At 35.9% G+C, this 17,268-nt stretch overlaps 1 protein-coding gene across 1 annotated transcript; it reads right to left on the reverse strand.

Moving 5' to 3' along the window:
• Positions 1-486: 486 nt before the first annotated feature.
• LOC110790728 (protein ACTIVITY OF BC1 COMPLEX KINASE 8, chloroplastic) lies at positions 487-16,929 on the reverse strand. The gene is made up of 21 exons (XM_021995497.2): positions 16,109-16,929; positions 14,025-14,160; positions 13,087-13,253; positions 12,284-12,404; positions 12,102-12,202; positions 8,870-8,968; positions 6,729-6,839; positions 6,554-6,633; positions 6,309-6,378; positions 5,797-5,870; positions 5,647-5,716; positions 5,444-5,532; positions 4,853-4,980; positions 4,172-4,252; positions 3,993-4,053; positions 3,159-3,213; positions 2,962-3,060; positions 2,761-2,850; positions 2,208-2,267; positions 1,996-2,119; positions 487-1,175 (listed from the first exon to the last, which is right to left on the reverse strand). The coding sequence occupies exons 1-20, from the start codon at positions 16,580-16,582 to the stop codon at positions 2,003-2,005; spliced, it is 2,283 nt and encodes a 760-aa protein (XP_021851189.1). The 5' UTR covers positions 16,583-16,929; the 3' UTR covers positions 487-1,175; positions 1,996-2,002.
• Between the last annotated feature and the right edge of the window lie 339 nt (positions 16,930-17,268).

The raw sequence follows: 17,268 nt of genomic DNA on the forward strand, positions 1-17,268 counted from the left end.
TAGTGCTATGATGGGCAAACTGCAAACACGTAATGTAGTAAAACCACTTCAAATATGGTTTTTCTTGTACACGGTAATGGAATGGAGGTGATTATTTAAATGGAATTAGACTCGGAATATTGGGGGGAAGCTGATAGGCAACAGCATGGATGTTTGTGTAGATTAGTAAACAACTGTACAGAATAATGAAACCAATAATATGTAAGCTGAACATACAATCATACAACTTGAGAAGAATAAACAAAGATTTATGCCATTCTCGTTGATACTTTAAGGTAAAGTATTACGTAGTAACAAAGAAGACAAGAAACAAAAGACAGGCACATAAGGCCATTAAGAAGCTGGAAAGCTTAGCTCTGATCTCGAAGCTGAGCACGAGGTTGCAAAATTACAGTGATTGAATAAAAGACAGGAAATAACAGTACAAACTGAATTAAACAAGGCAATAGATATATATAAAAAAAAAAAACAAAAAAAAAACAGCGATTTTGTTATCCATTACGAATTCATATAGCTAATTCAAATCTTAATTGTATTCGTATTTAATTTACAAGATTTTCAGCCTGCAATACAGTATATTGGCTATATGAACAAGAGCAGGAGTTCTACAAGCGAAACTGATATACAACACAGGTATAGTACAGTATTATTTGCCGCAAACTCAAGAATGAAGTACCCTCTCTACTTTACAGTTAGTGCACATAGCTAGTACATATTTTTACAACACCAATTTATACAATATATACGTCGACCATTAAAGGGGGCAAAAATTTTGCAGTCTACCTAGCATGTAGGATAGCGAACATGATGTAAATGGTTGACAGTGCAGATTAGAACCAACCTTCAAAGCTGAACTTGGGGTGGTTACTTCTAAAAGTTGACAATGGATTATGTGACCTACCCGCTATCTACCTGACAAATTGGTGTGTGTGTAGTTGGACCATAACAAGTCCGGTCTACTCGTATGTCTTTATGAATCTGTCAAGAAGCTTTAATTTAAAGCACTGAGTAACTCCATTAGAAAAAGTGTTTTCAATTGTAGAATCAGCACCCTTGGCAACAGCTTAGCTATTCAGAAGGCCAGATTGGCCCAGCTGAATCCTGTAATGTGGAACATGTTGTCAATGATGGTTATGATCATTGAGGGTGCATATGCATATGTGCATAACCACAACCTACAAAATGTTTGAATAACGTCATCAGCTTAAACTTGATGAATAACAAGACTGAAAAGTAAAACAAGTAAAAGAGTACTATATTAATAACTAAGTGAAAACAAGGGAGTTATGTACTAATAGGAGCCTCTTAGACTACCACAAGCGATGCCTATAAATAAGGTATTCTGGCTAGCAAAATGTAAATCAGTGTGGAGACAACTAGTGTCGGCTTTTGAGAAGACTCCCAATCTTGTTAATTCAAAACGTAAATTTGTAGCAGATAAACTGTAGAGTAGACTACCCATTATCATTGAGGCCGTGGAGACCAAACTATGCCATAATTCCCCCCCTCGAAAGTGGCTGCACCATTTTTGTATTGTATGCACATGCTTCTTATTTCAGAACAAGTGGTATATACATCAGTGGCGTTCTAAGAAGGGAGTAGCACACTCTAGAAGGATTTTGTAGAAGCACAAAGGTGAAAAACAGTTCTAAGTTTGAAGTTTCCTGATAAACTGTAGATAAAGTTCATGATACAGAAGAACACCATCGAGGATTTTGGCTGACATAGGCATTGCAAATTTATACAAGGAACATAGGTATCATCGAAGATACCAAAAGCACAATTATTTTCTGTTGTTTATTTACTTTTTACTGCTTATTAAAGCTATTGGCTATTATACTAATGATCTCCTCAAAAGTTACTACAACATGCAATTGGTATCAACAAATAACCTTTTTGGTATCTAATGTCGTACTCTGCTTCCTGTCACTTAACAACAGATATATACTACTAAACAAAGTGCTCCAAACACCAAACTGCAAAAATTTCACTCACCATTTGCTCAAGCAGTTCCGGTAACCAATCTCTCTCTTTGGTCTAATTTTTTGACCTTAAGAACACCAAATAAAGCTTGAAGGCCAAATAGTGCACAGACAGCATAAGCGGCGATGGCAGGCACCTAAAACGGACATTAATTAATTAATTAAAAGTTGATATACATATGATTAGCCACGCACCACAGAGAATGAACAAAAATTTTCACTTACCCGAACTGAGTGGAGATGCAAAAGTGTGGCTAGATTCACTAAGGTGCCAGCAACTACAGCCTGTCGAATTCATCAAATTAAATAACAAAGATAACAGTGATTAGTAATCATCTCTGATACAAAAGTAATTTAATGCATTTCAGGGTCAAGATACCAACAAACACTAAAACCTTCAAAAAAAAAAGTGCACTTCAATCAATATCTGACAGTTCAAACAAGTCTGTAAAAGAGCCAACAATTTCTTTCACCAAGCAAGACGGAGGCACAAATCTCTAATAGCAACTTGGAAACAATATTCAAGACAAGAAAAGGCTAGAAATATGCCATGAATAAATTGTGTTCCATGAACCATTTAGAGTTTTCTTAATTTGCTAACCAAGAGTATAGAGAGAAATTGTAGGGTGGGGTTTATTTGATTGCATTGATAGCACTTGTAATTTATCATCTTTTTTCTCTCTCTTTTGGTTATTAGAACTTCTGTCTAGTTGTTCAACAAAATAAGTATGCTCAAATATATAAATATGTCAAGAAGTATTCAAGCAGACAAACATACACTTCCTATTGTCTTCTGAACAGCTGCTACACGCTGGAAAGCTCTCTCTGACTCCAAAGTTCGAACACGAAGCTTCAGGTCTCCTTTTTCCTATTATAAATATAAGGTCATGTCAGAGGTGAAGGATAAAAAGCCACCATGAAACCATCTCTAACAAACTACAAGTATGTCTGTCTTTCAAAGGTCAATGAAGATAACTACCAGTCGTTCAATAATTTCAGCAAGCTTCTCAACTCTATCTGCCTGTCTAAACAAGTTGTAAAATGCTTGAGATTGCCGGTCCCATCTCTTACGGAAATCCTAGAGAATATAAAGTTCAAAAGAAATGTTAGAGATGGCAAAAGTAATTTTTGTTTAGAAGATATGCAAAAAGATTAATTTACTTCAGTATGACTTACCTTCACAAGAACTTCAACACCAGCTTCACGAAATTTGAGCAGTTCTAGAGCATAGCTGCAAGGCAAGGTGACGTGCATAAGCAATTACTCATAATAAACAATTATTGAGAAATTCTCTTTGGTAACCTTAAGTTTCTTAATTTTCTATCTGGTAAAATGAAAACAAAAATTTTCTCTCTGGTAGCCTTAAGTTTGTATACATAATTAAATGATGGTTTTATCTTATTTTTGGTTAAAGACTACATTATTAGACTAACTGTAGTTAACTATAATTAATTAACGATGAAGTTACCTAAATACCCTTAAAACATAGTTTTCCCTCCCAGATGAAAAGAATATTTCCCTCCAAATCATTTCCTCTTATATAAACCCAAACCGATAAACCTTAACACCCAACTCATTATTGTGCAACCAAGTAGTTGCTTACATCATCAGAAATATTAAATTTGCAATGTTTTTAAATAATCATCTTTGGTTTCCCACATTTTCATTCGGATAACACTTCCATTGATTTGCAACGATTTTTGTTTGAAACGCTTCAATTGATGAAAAGCCAGTAAGTGTAGGTGAATGGTGTACTATCCCATTAACGAGGGTACTTTTGTACATCCGGATGTTAACCACGGTTAATAAAATTGGTCAAACCATAATTAATGTCATTGTTTAATTATGTAAAAAAACTTAAGGTTATCAAAGAGAACATTCTTATTTTTATTTTACCAAAGAGAAAAATAAGGAACTTAGGGTTACCAAAGAGAATTTCCCACAATTGTTTTTACCCCAGCAACAAATACTTAGAATAAAGATAAGTGGGAGACTTGCATATAAACTTACGGTTTGGCAATCTCAGTAATATCAAATCGAGGGTCAAGCCCCTTTCCAATCCCATCTAAAACTGCAATATGATCAATGAAAGTTATTAGGATTTTAGTTTATTTGGTCCACGAAAAGTGTTAGGATTTCAGTTATTTGGTCAAATATGGAAATTGAGAAGAGAGTTAGAAGTCAACTACCAGAGAATGCTCTAACAACAAACGTGAATGTAGCCGGAAATCTGAAAGGTTGGTCAGCAGCAATTGCCAATAAATCTTCCCCTGAAAAATAATGACACACATTAGTCATCACCCAGAAGTCTAGGACCCATTTCGCAAGAGTCGAGGATTAATTCCCATAGCTTCTTTTGTTAGATGGTTCATCCTAGTTTTCAAACCCAAAGGATGGTGTCAGGGAATCCAAGTCATGAGATGACCATTGTAAAAGACAATACATGGATGAAATTTATACTCCCTCGTCCAAAAATAATAGTCGTTATATTACAGGATATATGCCTGATAAAAGTTGTCACTTTTCATAAAAAAGTAATGGTTCGTAGCTCCGAAAATATCCTTGCTGCGATTAAGTTATAGGGAGTATGTGGTTTGTAATACAAAAATAATAGTCACCTACAGGATACCCTAAAAAAGTTGTCACCTTCTACAAAAAGAAATAGTTTGTAATTCCGTAAATATCCTTCCTGCAATTGAGTAGTAGGGGGTGTAAGCAAAATTGTGTCACATCCTAAGTGTGACAACAATATTCGGACAAAGGGAGAACAGCAGAACAAGACCTCAGATGCCAAAACTCAAAGACGGAGAGAGGAAACATTGTACAACATACAATATACAAACTGAAAGAATGGTTTTGGAATTAATTACCAATTGCAGCTAGCCTTTGCTTTTTCTTCTGAAGTTTTTCCTCCTTGCTTAATGGCTTTTTGAATCCAAGTTCTGCTGCTGCTTCCATTTCCTTTTCTTTCCTTTGGGCTGCCAGACGTTCCTCAAAACTGCATAAAAGAAACTCAGTCACGACAATTGATTAAGTAAAATCAGCTTATACTTCTTTTTGTATCCTATGGTCAGGATCTCAAACCTTCTCAATTTGACAAGGTATGTATATTCAAGAGGCATCAGTTAACTGCCACTTGGAAGTTGGAACGTGGCAATAGACTTCAACTATGAGACTGGAGAAAGGATAGTTATAGACTATATAGAGTAGCTTTCAACGTAATGATGCTAGCTAACTGGAAAATAACTTCCTAAATGGGTATAAATATATTAATTCTCAGTCTTCAGATCACAAACGGCGGCAATGTTAGCTTATACAGAACAAAGTGCAATTTAGTGCATAATGGTAAAAATGAGGTACCTTGATCCCATGACAGATTGACTCCACAATCAAAATTTTGAACAAGTGTTCAAGAATGGATACTTAGATAACATCCTAGACATATGCCCAATAAAAAGTACCTATCGAGGAAGAATTTTGCGGTTCTTCTCACAGCAGTCATATCTCCAGTAGGTACTAGAACGCCCATTTGAATCATAGATTGAAGGACCTGCACACAAGGTATATTCATTAAAAATAATTGACAACAGATAAAGATGACAGCAAAACATGATTATGGCTATAAATTTCAAGAACCATGATTGCCACAAAATGAATTAAAAACCTTGTCTGGGTCCTTCTCATAAACTCCATAAAACGTCTCAAGCAAGCCCTCTCTAATGTTTGAACTGATACTGCATGAGGCATCAATTAATATGTTAAACCATGAACACGCTTTCGGAGGTAGATGTATGATGAGTTATCAGCAACTTACCTTCCCATCATTCCAAAGTCATAAAAAATCAGTCTTCCACCATTCACATCATCAACAGCAATGTTTCCGGGGTGCTGCCGAAAAAGGTAACACATTTGAAGACTTCAACAAAAAGCAAATATGAACTGTACGATGAAGTATTCCTCTTATTCTCTGAAGCATAAAAACATCCAAGTTCACCCACCACTTTTTCAAAAAACAGATGGGGGAGCACTCTGAACCACACATCAGAAATAAATTTAACATATTTCGTCATTGTTGGTTGTTTTTCTTTAAGGAGCTGGTAAAAATAACATATTTTGTTCAGATAATTTACACTTTGTGACAACTGACTTGTTACTTAATTCTATCATGACCACAAGCAGTTAAGCACATAAAATACTATTGGGTCAACATTGAATATGAATAGGATGTTTCCTTTGGAGGGGTGGTGGTGGTGGAGTGTGCGCATTCACAATTGTGATTTTGCAAGTTTTAGCTTTAGGAAATTAGAAACAAACTACAATACTCACTGGGTCTGCATGGAAGAAACCATGAGAAAGTATTTGTTCCAAATAAGATTCAACAGCATATCGACTTAACCTGCAACAGAAATAACAACAACGATGATTTCTGGGGAAAGCAAATGAGTTATCTAGCATTAAACTTAACTCCATGCAATACCAATTTTCCAAGAGAGCTATGAGATAATTTTTTATACTTTTTTGCTTTCTGATATCATCCAATGCATTAGAAATAAATCAAATAATACTCTTACCTTTTGCGATCAACTCCCAACTGATCTAAGGCTTGAATTCTATTTATCTTAATCCCCGGGACATACTCCATGGTCAAAATCTACGAGCAAACCAATATTTCTTAAGATATGGAATTTAGAGTAAACAAAAAGATGATTGCTCGCCTAAAATTCTAAGAACAAAGTGCAGCCAAACCTGTGGAGTAGTGTATTCCCAAAAAATTCCAGGAACCTTGACATAACTCATGTTTCTGAAATTGCTAGCAAATAGTTCTGCATTAGCTGCTTCCTTGGTGTAGTCAATTTCCTAAAAACTCTCACATTTAGTCAACCAATCAAATCAAGTACAAATGTGTGCCAAATACCAAATTTAAACATGAAATAACACTTTCATAAAAAGACATTAATGTCCTAAATGCCAAGCTGAAACATGAAATGCATACATGCAAACAACACTTCCATTACAAGACTAGGCTAAAAAAACATGATCATGTTAGAATTTCGCCTAGCAGAAGTATATATCATAAAATCCTAAACCCCTAAAATTGAAGAAATTAAAAAAGAGAAAGTACCGGCAAGAGACGGAAGAGAAGGTCAGGCAAGGTTGCATTGTGGTTAGCGAGCCATTAGCAGATAGCGAACCAGAGACTTCCACTCCGCGTACTTCTCATTTACGTGCATCAACAAAGAAACGCATCGGAGGAAGAGGGAGAGGAAAGTAAAGGAATTAGGGTTTGATTGGTGGGAAAGAAGATGAAAAATGTCAGCCATTGCAGGGGTTGAGGAGCCTCATCGTAGTGAAGAGAAGAGTGAGAAAGAGAAAGAGTACATAAGGTTAATCCCGTCAAAACACTATTCATAAGAGAATTTTAATTTTTTCTAATAAGGAATTTAAGGGCAAAACAACCATTTTACTGTTCCAAATATGAACTTCTTGCTTTTGGAAGGGTTTAGGATTATGCCTATTGGCTAAATGGCTAGTGTTGAACATTTATTTCAACATTGCAAATAAACAATTTTGAGTTGAATATTTTTCGTAAGTAAACAGTTTACTTCAGAGTATTTTGCATTTATAATAAGAAGATATTTTAAAAAAAGGTTGGAAAGAGAACGAAACAGAAAAAGGTAAAGATAAAAGTTCAAAGTTCCGATATGCGTATTACTAGTGTACAGGTCAATACATCCCTCCCACCTCCTTAAAATTAGTCGGAGCTAAGCCCAAAGTTTACAAAACTGTCTCCTCAAAACATAAAGCACCCGCTGTTTGACACTGAAGAGAAAACTTGGGAACAAGACACCTCCAATGGCTGCCGGCAATTAGCTAATTGCCACCGGAGATCTGCCACTGTCGATTCTTCTACAGTTTAGGGGCTTGAATCCTGTCTGCAGCCTCTTTCTCGGGTCTGTTTCACACACTTTCAGATCTAGGGGCACTTCTAACATCTCCCACCTTCAACTTTTTATAAGAATATAGCCCCCGGAAAACAAGAAAGAGAACTTCAATTCAGACCAGGAAATGTGAATACTGAGGGGGAAAGTTGTTTCCCTAGAGTTTCACCAAGTATTTCCGGATTCAAAATGTTTCAAGAAAAATGTCACACATAAATAGGTCTCGTGTTCATGCCCCCAACACGTAACAGGGTCAACCAGTCAAGTATCTTCAGTTTGTTTCGGCGACATGCACAGACAATAATGTTGGTGCAGGAACTCGGTTGTAATTCCTAAAGACACTCACAGGAAGCAATCATACCGATCTTAGTTTGCGGTCAGCTCTTTCAATCTAAATAGAATTGGTGTTTGTTTGGTTGACATGGATATGCAGAAAGCCCTAATGTGAGCTATTGATAAGTTTACCATAGTCATCTGAATGGGGGAGTGGGCTTCCTCGGGAAGTAGAAGTACCCAATACACATGCAAGTGTCTTACGAGCTAAACTGCCCACCCTAATAGTAAGTCGCACTTCCTACATGAATTCCAACGACGTGTTAAATTCCTACAGTCAATGCAGCCATTTCTCAGGAAGTCTATATGAGAATCAAATTCCCAGGTTATCATATCTATAAGAATTAACTTCTTATATGAACCATAAAATTGGTTAATATTCCTTAGAGCCTTGGAAATCATAGATTCATGCGTGCCTAGCCTATCCCATTGGCCATAACAGTTCTTTATTTTTTAAGAAGTGCCAAAGCTTTACACCAACACAGTGCTGTAAGCAGAATAGGAGATAAACTTGCAATATAAAAAATGAGGATATGTGTTTTTATCCAAAGAAGAAACATTGAGAAAATACATCAAAGGTAACTAACTCATAAGTTAGGACTTTAGGAGTCAAACCTGGTACAATACACTAGCACACTCATCATAAATTGCCACCCAGTCCCTCTTTGCACCATCTGATTTCGGGTCAATCTTCTGAAGGTACTCCGCAAGCACCTAGCAGACCAAAGAAAAAACAAATGAAAAACGAATGTTAAGTCTCCTATATGCAAGCTCAGAAAGTGATCATGAAAACCTTAAAAGTGAAAAAGATGTGACAAAACAGAGAAAGACAGTGGTCAATCATACAGGCTTGATCAGTTAAGCAAAACTCAATATTAAAATTTCTATTTGGGGTCAGGCCTCAGGGTCTTGGGGCGGTCAAAATCAGGAAGAACGAATATTCAATTCAGTATTTCAGTCTTCAACCACATCAAACCAATAATACAAGTCACCTTTAAGACTTAAGAGAGCAATGTTAATTTAGAACCTAATAAATTATTCAATCACAAGAAGTTACAAAGTACTCTGTAGCATAATGTATAATCTAACTTTTTCACCTCCAACGATGGTATATCTTTTCCATTAACAATTGTCATTCATTGTCAGCATTTTCTTACAAGCTCGGTAATTATTTTGAGAAAATATTGGAAAGTTACACCGACGTGCTTATTTAATTTACACAAACAAGCCATTTCTGATGGGCTGTTCCATATACCAAGACCACCAGAAACATGACTTCACATAATGAAAAAGAAGAGTAAATGTATAGAAAGTGAAAACCGTATACTCCATTTCATGCCTACAACTCCTCGGGATGTTCCAAAATGTTTGTGACTTTGTGTCCTTTTTTGAACATATATAGTACTTCCTCTATTTAATTTTGGATATTTGATATTTACACCCACTTTTGAAACTTACCACCTTATAAAATGTGTTTTTAAAATTACCACCTTAAAATTTCAAAAACTTTGAAAATTACCACCACTTACACTTTCCGTTAAGTTATAGCCTACCTATTGGATTTTTTTTTTTACTTTGCATGTATTTTCTTCTTTATTTTCACGATTTTCTTCCATCTTTCATTTTCTTTAATTCTTCACACTCTTCATATGCATTGCTTCTTTATTTCCCTCCGTGTTGATGGACAATGATTTATATTTCTTTGCAATCGAAATTTGCACCTTATTTGATTTTAATTTTTAGTGTGAAAATTTAAGATTTATGTTAGCAATTGAAGAGTAGAATGAAAATTTTAGCAAAATCATTGTTTTTTATGGAATAGTGGGAGGGAAATTAATAAAAATCGACATATGGGCCAACTTGACGGAAAATGTATCTGAAACCGTTAACTTGATGGTGATTTATCTTTCTGGTAATCCTGTGCAACATCAATACACTTAACATATTGAGATGGACATTCACTTTGGTTGTGAGAAGGTTGCGCGAAGCCAAGTTCGTGTTCTACATGCTCCTTCCTATTACCAGATGAGTCAGATGACAGATATCTTTACTAAGGGTCTTCCCAGTTCCCCTTGTACTTTTTGAAGATTTTCGGGACAGCCTTAGCGTTCGTTTGCCTCCCATTTCGATTGCGGTAGTGTGATAGATTATGTAGTAATCTTGTATAATCGTAGATATTAATTAGTGAACATCTTAGATTTATTTAGTATATATATATATATGTTATATTCCTAATGTAAACTAGTATATATATCCTTTGAGGTTAATGAAATCGCCACGAGAAATATTATTTCACAAAGTTTTAAAAAATTTAAGGTGGTTATTTTCATAAGAATGTATAAGGTGGTAAGTTTCAAAAGTGGGTATATACAAAGTGATAAATATCAAAAAAAATCCTTTATTTTAGATGCACTTTTCACACTTGCCTTTTAACCATCTATATTTTCATTTATCAATAAGTAAAAATTATAAAATACACCTAGGCGAATCTAACAAGATACTGCGTGTATGTTTTTCTTGAAGTATAAATTACTAAATATAGTCAAAGTAGAGTATGAGAATAGGGAAAAGCCAAAGCGTGGCATCTAAAAATAAACGGATGAAGTATTTACACCCTTTGTTCCCGAAAGATCTTCCCGTTTCCCGAATTGGTGCTTCTTTATGTTCTTCCTATTTGGAATCTGTTCCATGTATGGAAAATATTTCTCCCAAAACTACCTTCATCCTAAAATTCTAATTCCAACTTTATCCCACCTTTATTCCCCTAACCTATCCTACTTGCACTTTTTTTTTATTTCAATTTTGCCCAATTGTATTCTTTTTTAAAAACAATCTCTCACCTTCAATTAATGCCAAATTACAACCTTTTGTTTTTTTAATAATTTTTCTCTCCTTTCAATTAATACAAAAGTACAATCTTTTATTTTTTTCAATAATTTCTTAGTTTCCTCCCTAATTCCAAACGAGATGAACATTATGGAACGGAGGGAGTAATAATTCATTTTATAACCTATATAAGGCATCCATGTGTACATAATGGGTAAAAGGTATAATAAGTTAATAACTCATTCTGAACATTCCACAACCAATTGCTTTAGGTGTTTCCCTTGTGAGGAGGATCTCCTAATATCTTTTTTTCTTACATTTATTTATAAATACAAAAAAAAAAAAAAAAAATCCCTATCTATCCCTACAATGCTTTGTCAACTTACACAGACTGAAATTGTTATAGCTTGGAGGGAATATAGTATTTCTAAGATTAGTGGAGGAATTTTATGTTACAGAAAAAATATACTCCCTCCATTCCAGAATACTCGCAACACTAGTCTTTTTCAGTTGCTCCTGAGTACTTACAACACTTCTATTTTTGGTAAAGGACCATACTTATTTTATTATTTCTCCCTCACCAATGGTCCCCACAAATATTTAATAAGTAGTGCAACAATAAGAAAGAAAAATAGTACCCTCAAACACCCTCCCCCCCACCCCAACAAAGTACCCCAACTCATCCACTTGCAACTTAGTTTATTCATTTCCTTGAATATTCAACTCTCCTCCTAAAACTATGTGCCCGTTCAACTGTAGCGAGTATTGTGGAACGGCGGGAGGAATGTTTTAGTTACCAAGTCATAAATGTTGTACGTATTCACTATGTACATTCAGGAACCAGTAGCTTTATAGAGCTGCTGTAGACCTCCATTATTGATTATTGGAATATTCTCATAACTAGTGCTCCGTCTGAAAATCTTGATTTATTATATCTAGTTTAAGGGCTGAACTCGCTGAAGTCACACTGCGACGAATGGAATTGTGCATCAAGTTAAGAAAAAGAAAATTAAAGACCAACCCTCAGATTTTTTAGATCAATATCAAAGAGATCCTTGAGCCCAGGCCTCTGCACTTTAACAACTACGTCCTGTCCTTTTAATCTTGCTCGGTGGACCTGACCTGCAAAACGAAGTGCTTCATACTGTTAATTTTTTTGGTCCAACCAGTGAAGAATAGGATATAAGGAGGTCTCATAATTACCAAGACTTGCTGCTGCTATGGGCTCATAATCAAAGCGCTCAAAGGTATCACTTATGGAAGCTCCAAGCTCCTCTTCAACAATAGATACGGCTGTCTCTGATGGAAAAGGAGGAACTTGATCCTGCATATCAACACAGTAAAGGTCATACAGAGTATTAAAGTAGAAAGTAGATAATATTCAATAGATTTTGGGGAGAGTTGAATTGGTAATTGATAGAGAAACACTCGCTGTTAAGGTGTTTAGTTTTCAAATGGTGCAAAGAATGTAGGAGATCAATAGGCTAGTAAGCAATGAGATATTCTTCATCTTTCTTCTTTAAGTTGATAAAAACATGAATTTCCAGATTTCAGATGAAGTGCCAGAAAACTATTTGCAAATGGATGGTTTCACTCTGACTATATAGTTAACCTTTAAGTTCATAAAAAAATATACATAAGTCCCATATGTCAGATATCCCCCATTCCCCATGGAGCACATGAGCGCACCTATAACTCAAAATTTACATGACCTGTGAATATAGAAAACCCCCTACGATCATAATTCCACTTATTTCTAAAGCTAATAATTCCAGGCATCAGAAACAGAACAGATACTAACAGTACAGTATCCCTGCTGACACTAAAAAACACATACTTCGTATGAGAATCTAAAACAACGAAACTTATGATTTCCCCATACAACAACAACAACAACAAAGCCTTAGTCCCAAAATGATTTCCCCGTCACAGGAGTAAATAGAAAGTGTACAAAAAATAAAAAGGTAAAGACATGAAGAGCTCCTACTGGTTAGTTGAATATTCACCTGAAGTTCTGAAAGTTGATCAACATATTCTTGAGCAAGTATATCTACTCTCGTGGAGAACTGCTGTCCGATTTTGATAAACGTTGGACCTAGCCTCAAAATATTTTCCTTCAACCATTTAGCAAGAGTTATCCGCCTCAGCCTTTTCTTTTCTTCAGTCACCCCTCCTGCAAGTCAGAATTTAAGTTTGTTCCGTCCGTTAGAATAAAGAACGCTGAACAGACTAATACTTCAAAAGTGTACTTCTAAAATGGATTTTTCTACTAGAGTGAATAGATTAATTGCTATGCTCTACCAAAATACCCCAAAGAAATGAACTACACAAAAGGATGGTGGAACAAGACTGCAAGAGACAGCTTTTACTATAGGCCAATATCACTATTATCCATCAGAAATACAGGAAGTATTGGCGGCTCTAAATTGGACATATGAGTTCAGGTAAAGTGGTTCATCAGGGGGGAAAAAGGAGAAAGTGAGAGACTATAGGTAGACATGAGATATCTACCGGACAAGATGGTGGAAATGATGGTCCATGATGAATAAAGTTGGTCAGCCCCTTGTTGAGAAAGTTCACGATGACAAATCTATTAGATAAGAACATAACTGGTCCCATTTCAAAATCCAGATAGAAAGTTACTTAGAGACCCCAAAAAAACTAAAGAGTCGATTCCTATATATTCAAAAAAAATCGCTGTTAAAAAAAAAATCCTCTTAGTGATAGGGAATGGATGAATAACTTGTAAGTTTGAGTCGCGTTTGTCGGGTTTTGGTTCATAATGTTTTTCTTTGTTAGTCTGGGCTTACTTCGAACATGTTGGAGCCCAGATCAAAGTGTTTCCCTTTGCAAGGCTACCATGTAGGGAAGTAAGGCGTTTCTCTAAAGCACATTCCCGTTTCCATGCTTTTATTGAATAAAGTCCTTAATCCTGTATAGTCACCTTTATATGAAAACTTCTGATTGCTCAACCAAACTCTAAAGACAAATGTCAGAACAAATCCCCAAATTTCCAATGTCCTTTGTATTGTCGAATATGTTTTAAACCTGCTCCAGCGGCCTCCAGGCGCAACAGAAACCTACACAAAGCAACTAAGTTTATATTATCATAGGAATTACTGCATTGACAAAAATAGTAAATTAGATAATTAGGAAAAGCAATGAAAGGATATAAGTCATATAACATGATATGACATACAAACATGTTTCAAAGAGTTTTACACTAATGTCAAGCAGTTTTGTATCTTGACAGTATTCAAATATCACTCTCGGGCCCAAATTTATCTTCCCACTTTCCATTTCCAGAGTCTCCCAAAAGAATATTTTTAATAAGGTTACATCATCTAAGGTGAGGTAGCCGCTTCCCGATTCTCTCTCTCCTCTCATTTTCTAGGGTTTTATTTTCTTGCTCGTTTCAGGAAATTAGACTATTTCCTGCCTTTTCTCTTAGTTTAATTCAGTTTTTGTCTCTTAAACTCAATAAATCTTCCCTCTGGTGGAGTTAGTTTTATTATGTTTGGTTAGACATCAATTTTTTTAGTACACTCCGATGAACCAAGTGTATCATCCTCGCGGCTACAACAAATCGTTAAACCCTCTCTGTGAAAAGCTGCATATTCCAGCATTACATACGGAATACAAGAGATGTTTTACAGTACAAGATTTATTCAATGACCATAGTTTTGATGAATGAAACCTTTATTGATTCAATTTGTTATGTATTTGTTAGAGCTATTTCTCTAGTGCTGTCGCATGACCTTTTATCAATGAATTAATTTTGCCGTAAAAAAAGAGGAATCTTAGTTATTTTCTAAAGTTAAAAACCTTTCTCTTGCCATAAGGCCCATTGTGGTTTGGATGTGGAAAACAACCAGCACCTATTATTTGGGTGTTCCCATGGTTCAGCCTGCCTCAAGCATATTCTTTTGTACTACAGAAAAAAAAACAAAAAACCACTTTCTTTGGTGGCTGAGCATCTATCACTTAGATACTAGACTCCTGCCCTCTCATGCACAGAAAACGCTCTTGTCCAAAAAGAAAAGTTCGTTATGCAATGGTGGCCGCTTCTGTCTATCAAATCGGAGGGTACCTGATTCGCTGATGAGATTGGGTACGGGTTCGTAATTCGCTACCTAATTTGCTAAATTAACCAAAATTGTACATTTTCATGTTATAACTCGCCTTTTTAGTTCGCGGTTCGTGGGATGATTAGAGAATTAGGTAACACTAGTCAGGAATGAAGCACTATGAGAAGGGAAGATAATTAGGTAGAACGGTTGTTGATACTGTAAATCAGATTCAATTCTTTGTAAAAAAATAAAGTACAGCTTGTATTGCGAAAGAAAGTTAGCCAAAGAAACAGGATTTGATTGAGTACATTGTAAACAGCCTGTATAGTGTTACAACAGTGGATCAAGGCTTGTCTTGGCCTGTTTTTGTTTATAATCACTGAATTTATTTTAGAGGGCTCCTCCCTATAAGGTTCGTCCTAATACTTTTTTCTATTGCAATAAAATTTCTTGTTTATCTCTTGAAACACATCCAGCCTATTAAATAAACTCTCTTGCTTAAACTCAGACCTAATTACAAGTAAATGCAACACAAAATATTAGAGTTGTGAGGGAATCTACTTTAGGGTTCAAAGTGAGAGATTGAGGGCGCAATCAATTTGCTTTTTAGGGTAGTGGATAATGTAGACTTGTTAGAAGTGGAACCTTGTCAAATAAGGAGTATAGCTTTCTATATAAGCAAACTAGAGTATCATGTTTCTAGGTTCTGAATTCACCCCCTCTTGAGTATCATCTGGATCACAGTAACACATTGCTCACTTCAATCTTCTAATACCTTCCCCAAACAGCAAAAGCATGAATTTGCCCCAAATTAAAGCAATTTTTAACTTCAATCAATACAATCAAAATCAGCAACACATTCTTTCAATTAACTAGTTGGCGAATTGCAATAACAAAACAGTACAAAAAGCTACAAAATTTTCAATAACCATTAAAATGTAGAACAAAGATGGACTACCTCTAATTGATCCCGTCCGCCTTGCTTAAACCAAGCATCTTCTTGTCCAATATCCTCCACTGACTTCTTCTTCACTGCCTTCGTCTGCTCCGCCACTATCGCTGCAACCTTCGCATCAGAAACTCCACCCGCCACACCATTTGTCGCCACCACACTATCACCATCAACAAACTTAACTAGTCTTCCATTCCCACTCCCTTTCACTCCGCCATTACCATTCAAGTAGCTCCCAACCGAACCATTTCCGTTCAGTTTCAAGCTATCGACTCCATTAATCACCGGAACTTCTCTCTCTTCCTTCGGCGGGATCGTATTCTCCCTGACAGCTCTAATTTGACGAAATCGCAAGGGTTTGGGGTTTAGAGAAGTCCTGATTTTAGAGGAAGAGTAGAATCGAAGTCTACGAAATGTGTGCTGGTTAAGAGGAGTGAACTCGAGAAGAGAATGAGAGGTTACTGAGAGAGAAAGTGCCATTGGTTTTACAGTATAGAGAGAGAGTGATGATTTTTAAAGCTAAGCTTGAATGTCGATTTTCATGGAGTTTGATGAGAGAGAAAGTGAGTAGAGGTTGAGAGTTTTGCAGAGTAAGAGAGTGGAGGAGCGCAAAAAAGAACAAGGAACAAGACAAGATTAATTTTTAAAAGAAAATTGGAAAAGAAAAGAGGAAAGGGGTGGAGAAGGGTATGCCACATGGGAAGAGATGGATGAGAATTGGGATTATGGAGCGTTGTGATTGGCTGAAGAGTGTTAGAGGTACGTTGAGGAGTTGTTCACGCCACAAGCGGGAAGTTCAGTGGAGGTTTAACAATCACAAATTCATAACTTCAAATAAAAATGAAATGATCTTAAATACAAAATACTCAAACATGACCTTCGTACAAACAAAACATGTACTACATGGACCCCTTTGCAAATATGACCTCAAAACTCAGTGTATCATTATTCGACGTCCGCGTAAGCTAAAATTGTCCGCATATTTATGATGAAATAACTTTTATACCCTTTAAAAAAATATCATCCCACTCACCCCCTTCACCCCTCCCACTTCACATGTGCCTCTGTATTTCCGGCCAACTTTCGTAGCCAATCAACCTCCGACCACACCCAAAATAGTTAGTTTCATCCCACAATGTTTTTTTTTTTTTTTTTTTTTTTACATG

This window comes from Spinacia oleracea, chromosome 3 (assembly GCF_020520425.1).
Source record: "Spinacia oleracea cultivar Varoflay chromosome 3, BTI_SOV_V1, whole genome shotgun sequence".
Lineage (NCBI taxonomy): Eukaryota > Viridiplantae > Streptophyta > Magnoliopsida > Caryophyllales > Amaranthaceae > Spinacia > Spinacia oleracea.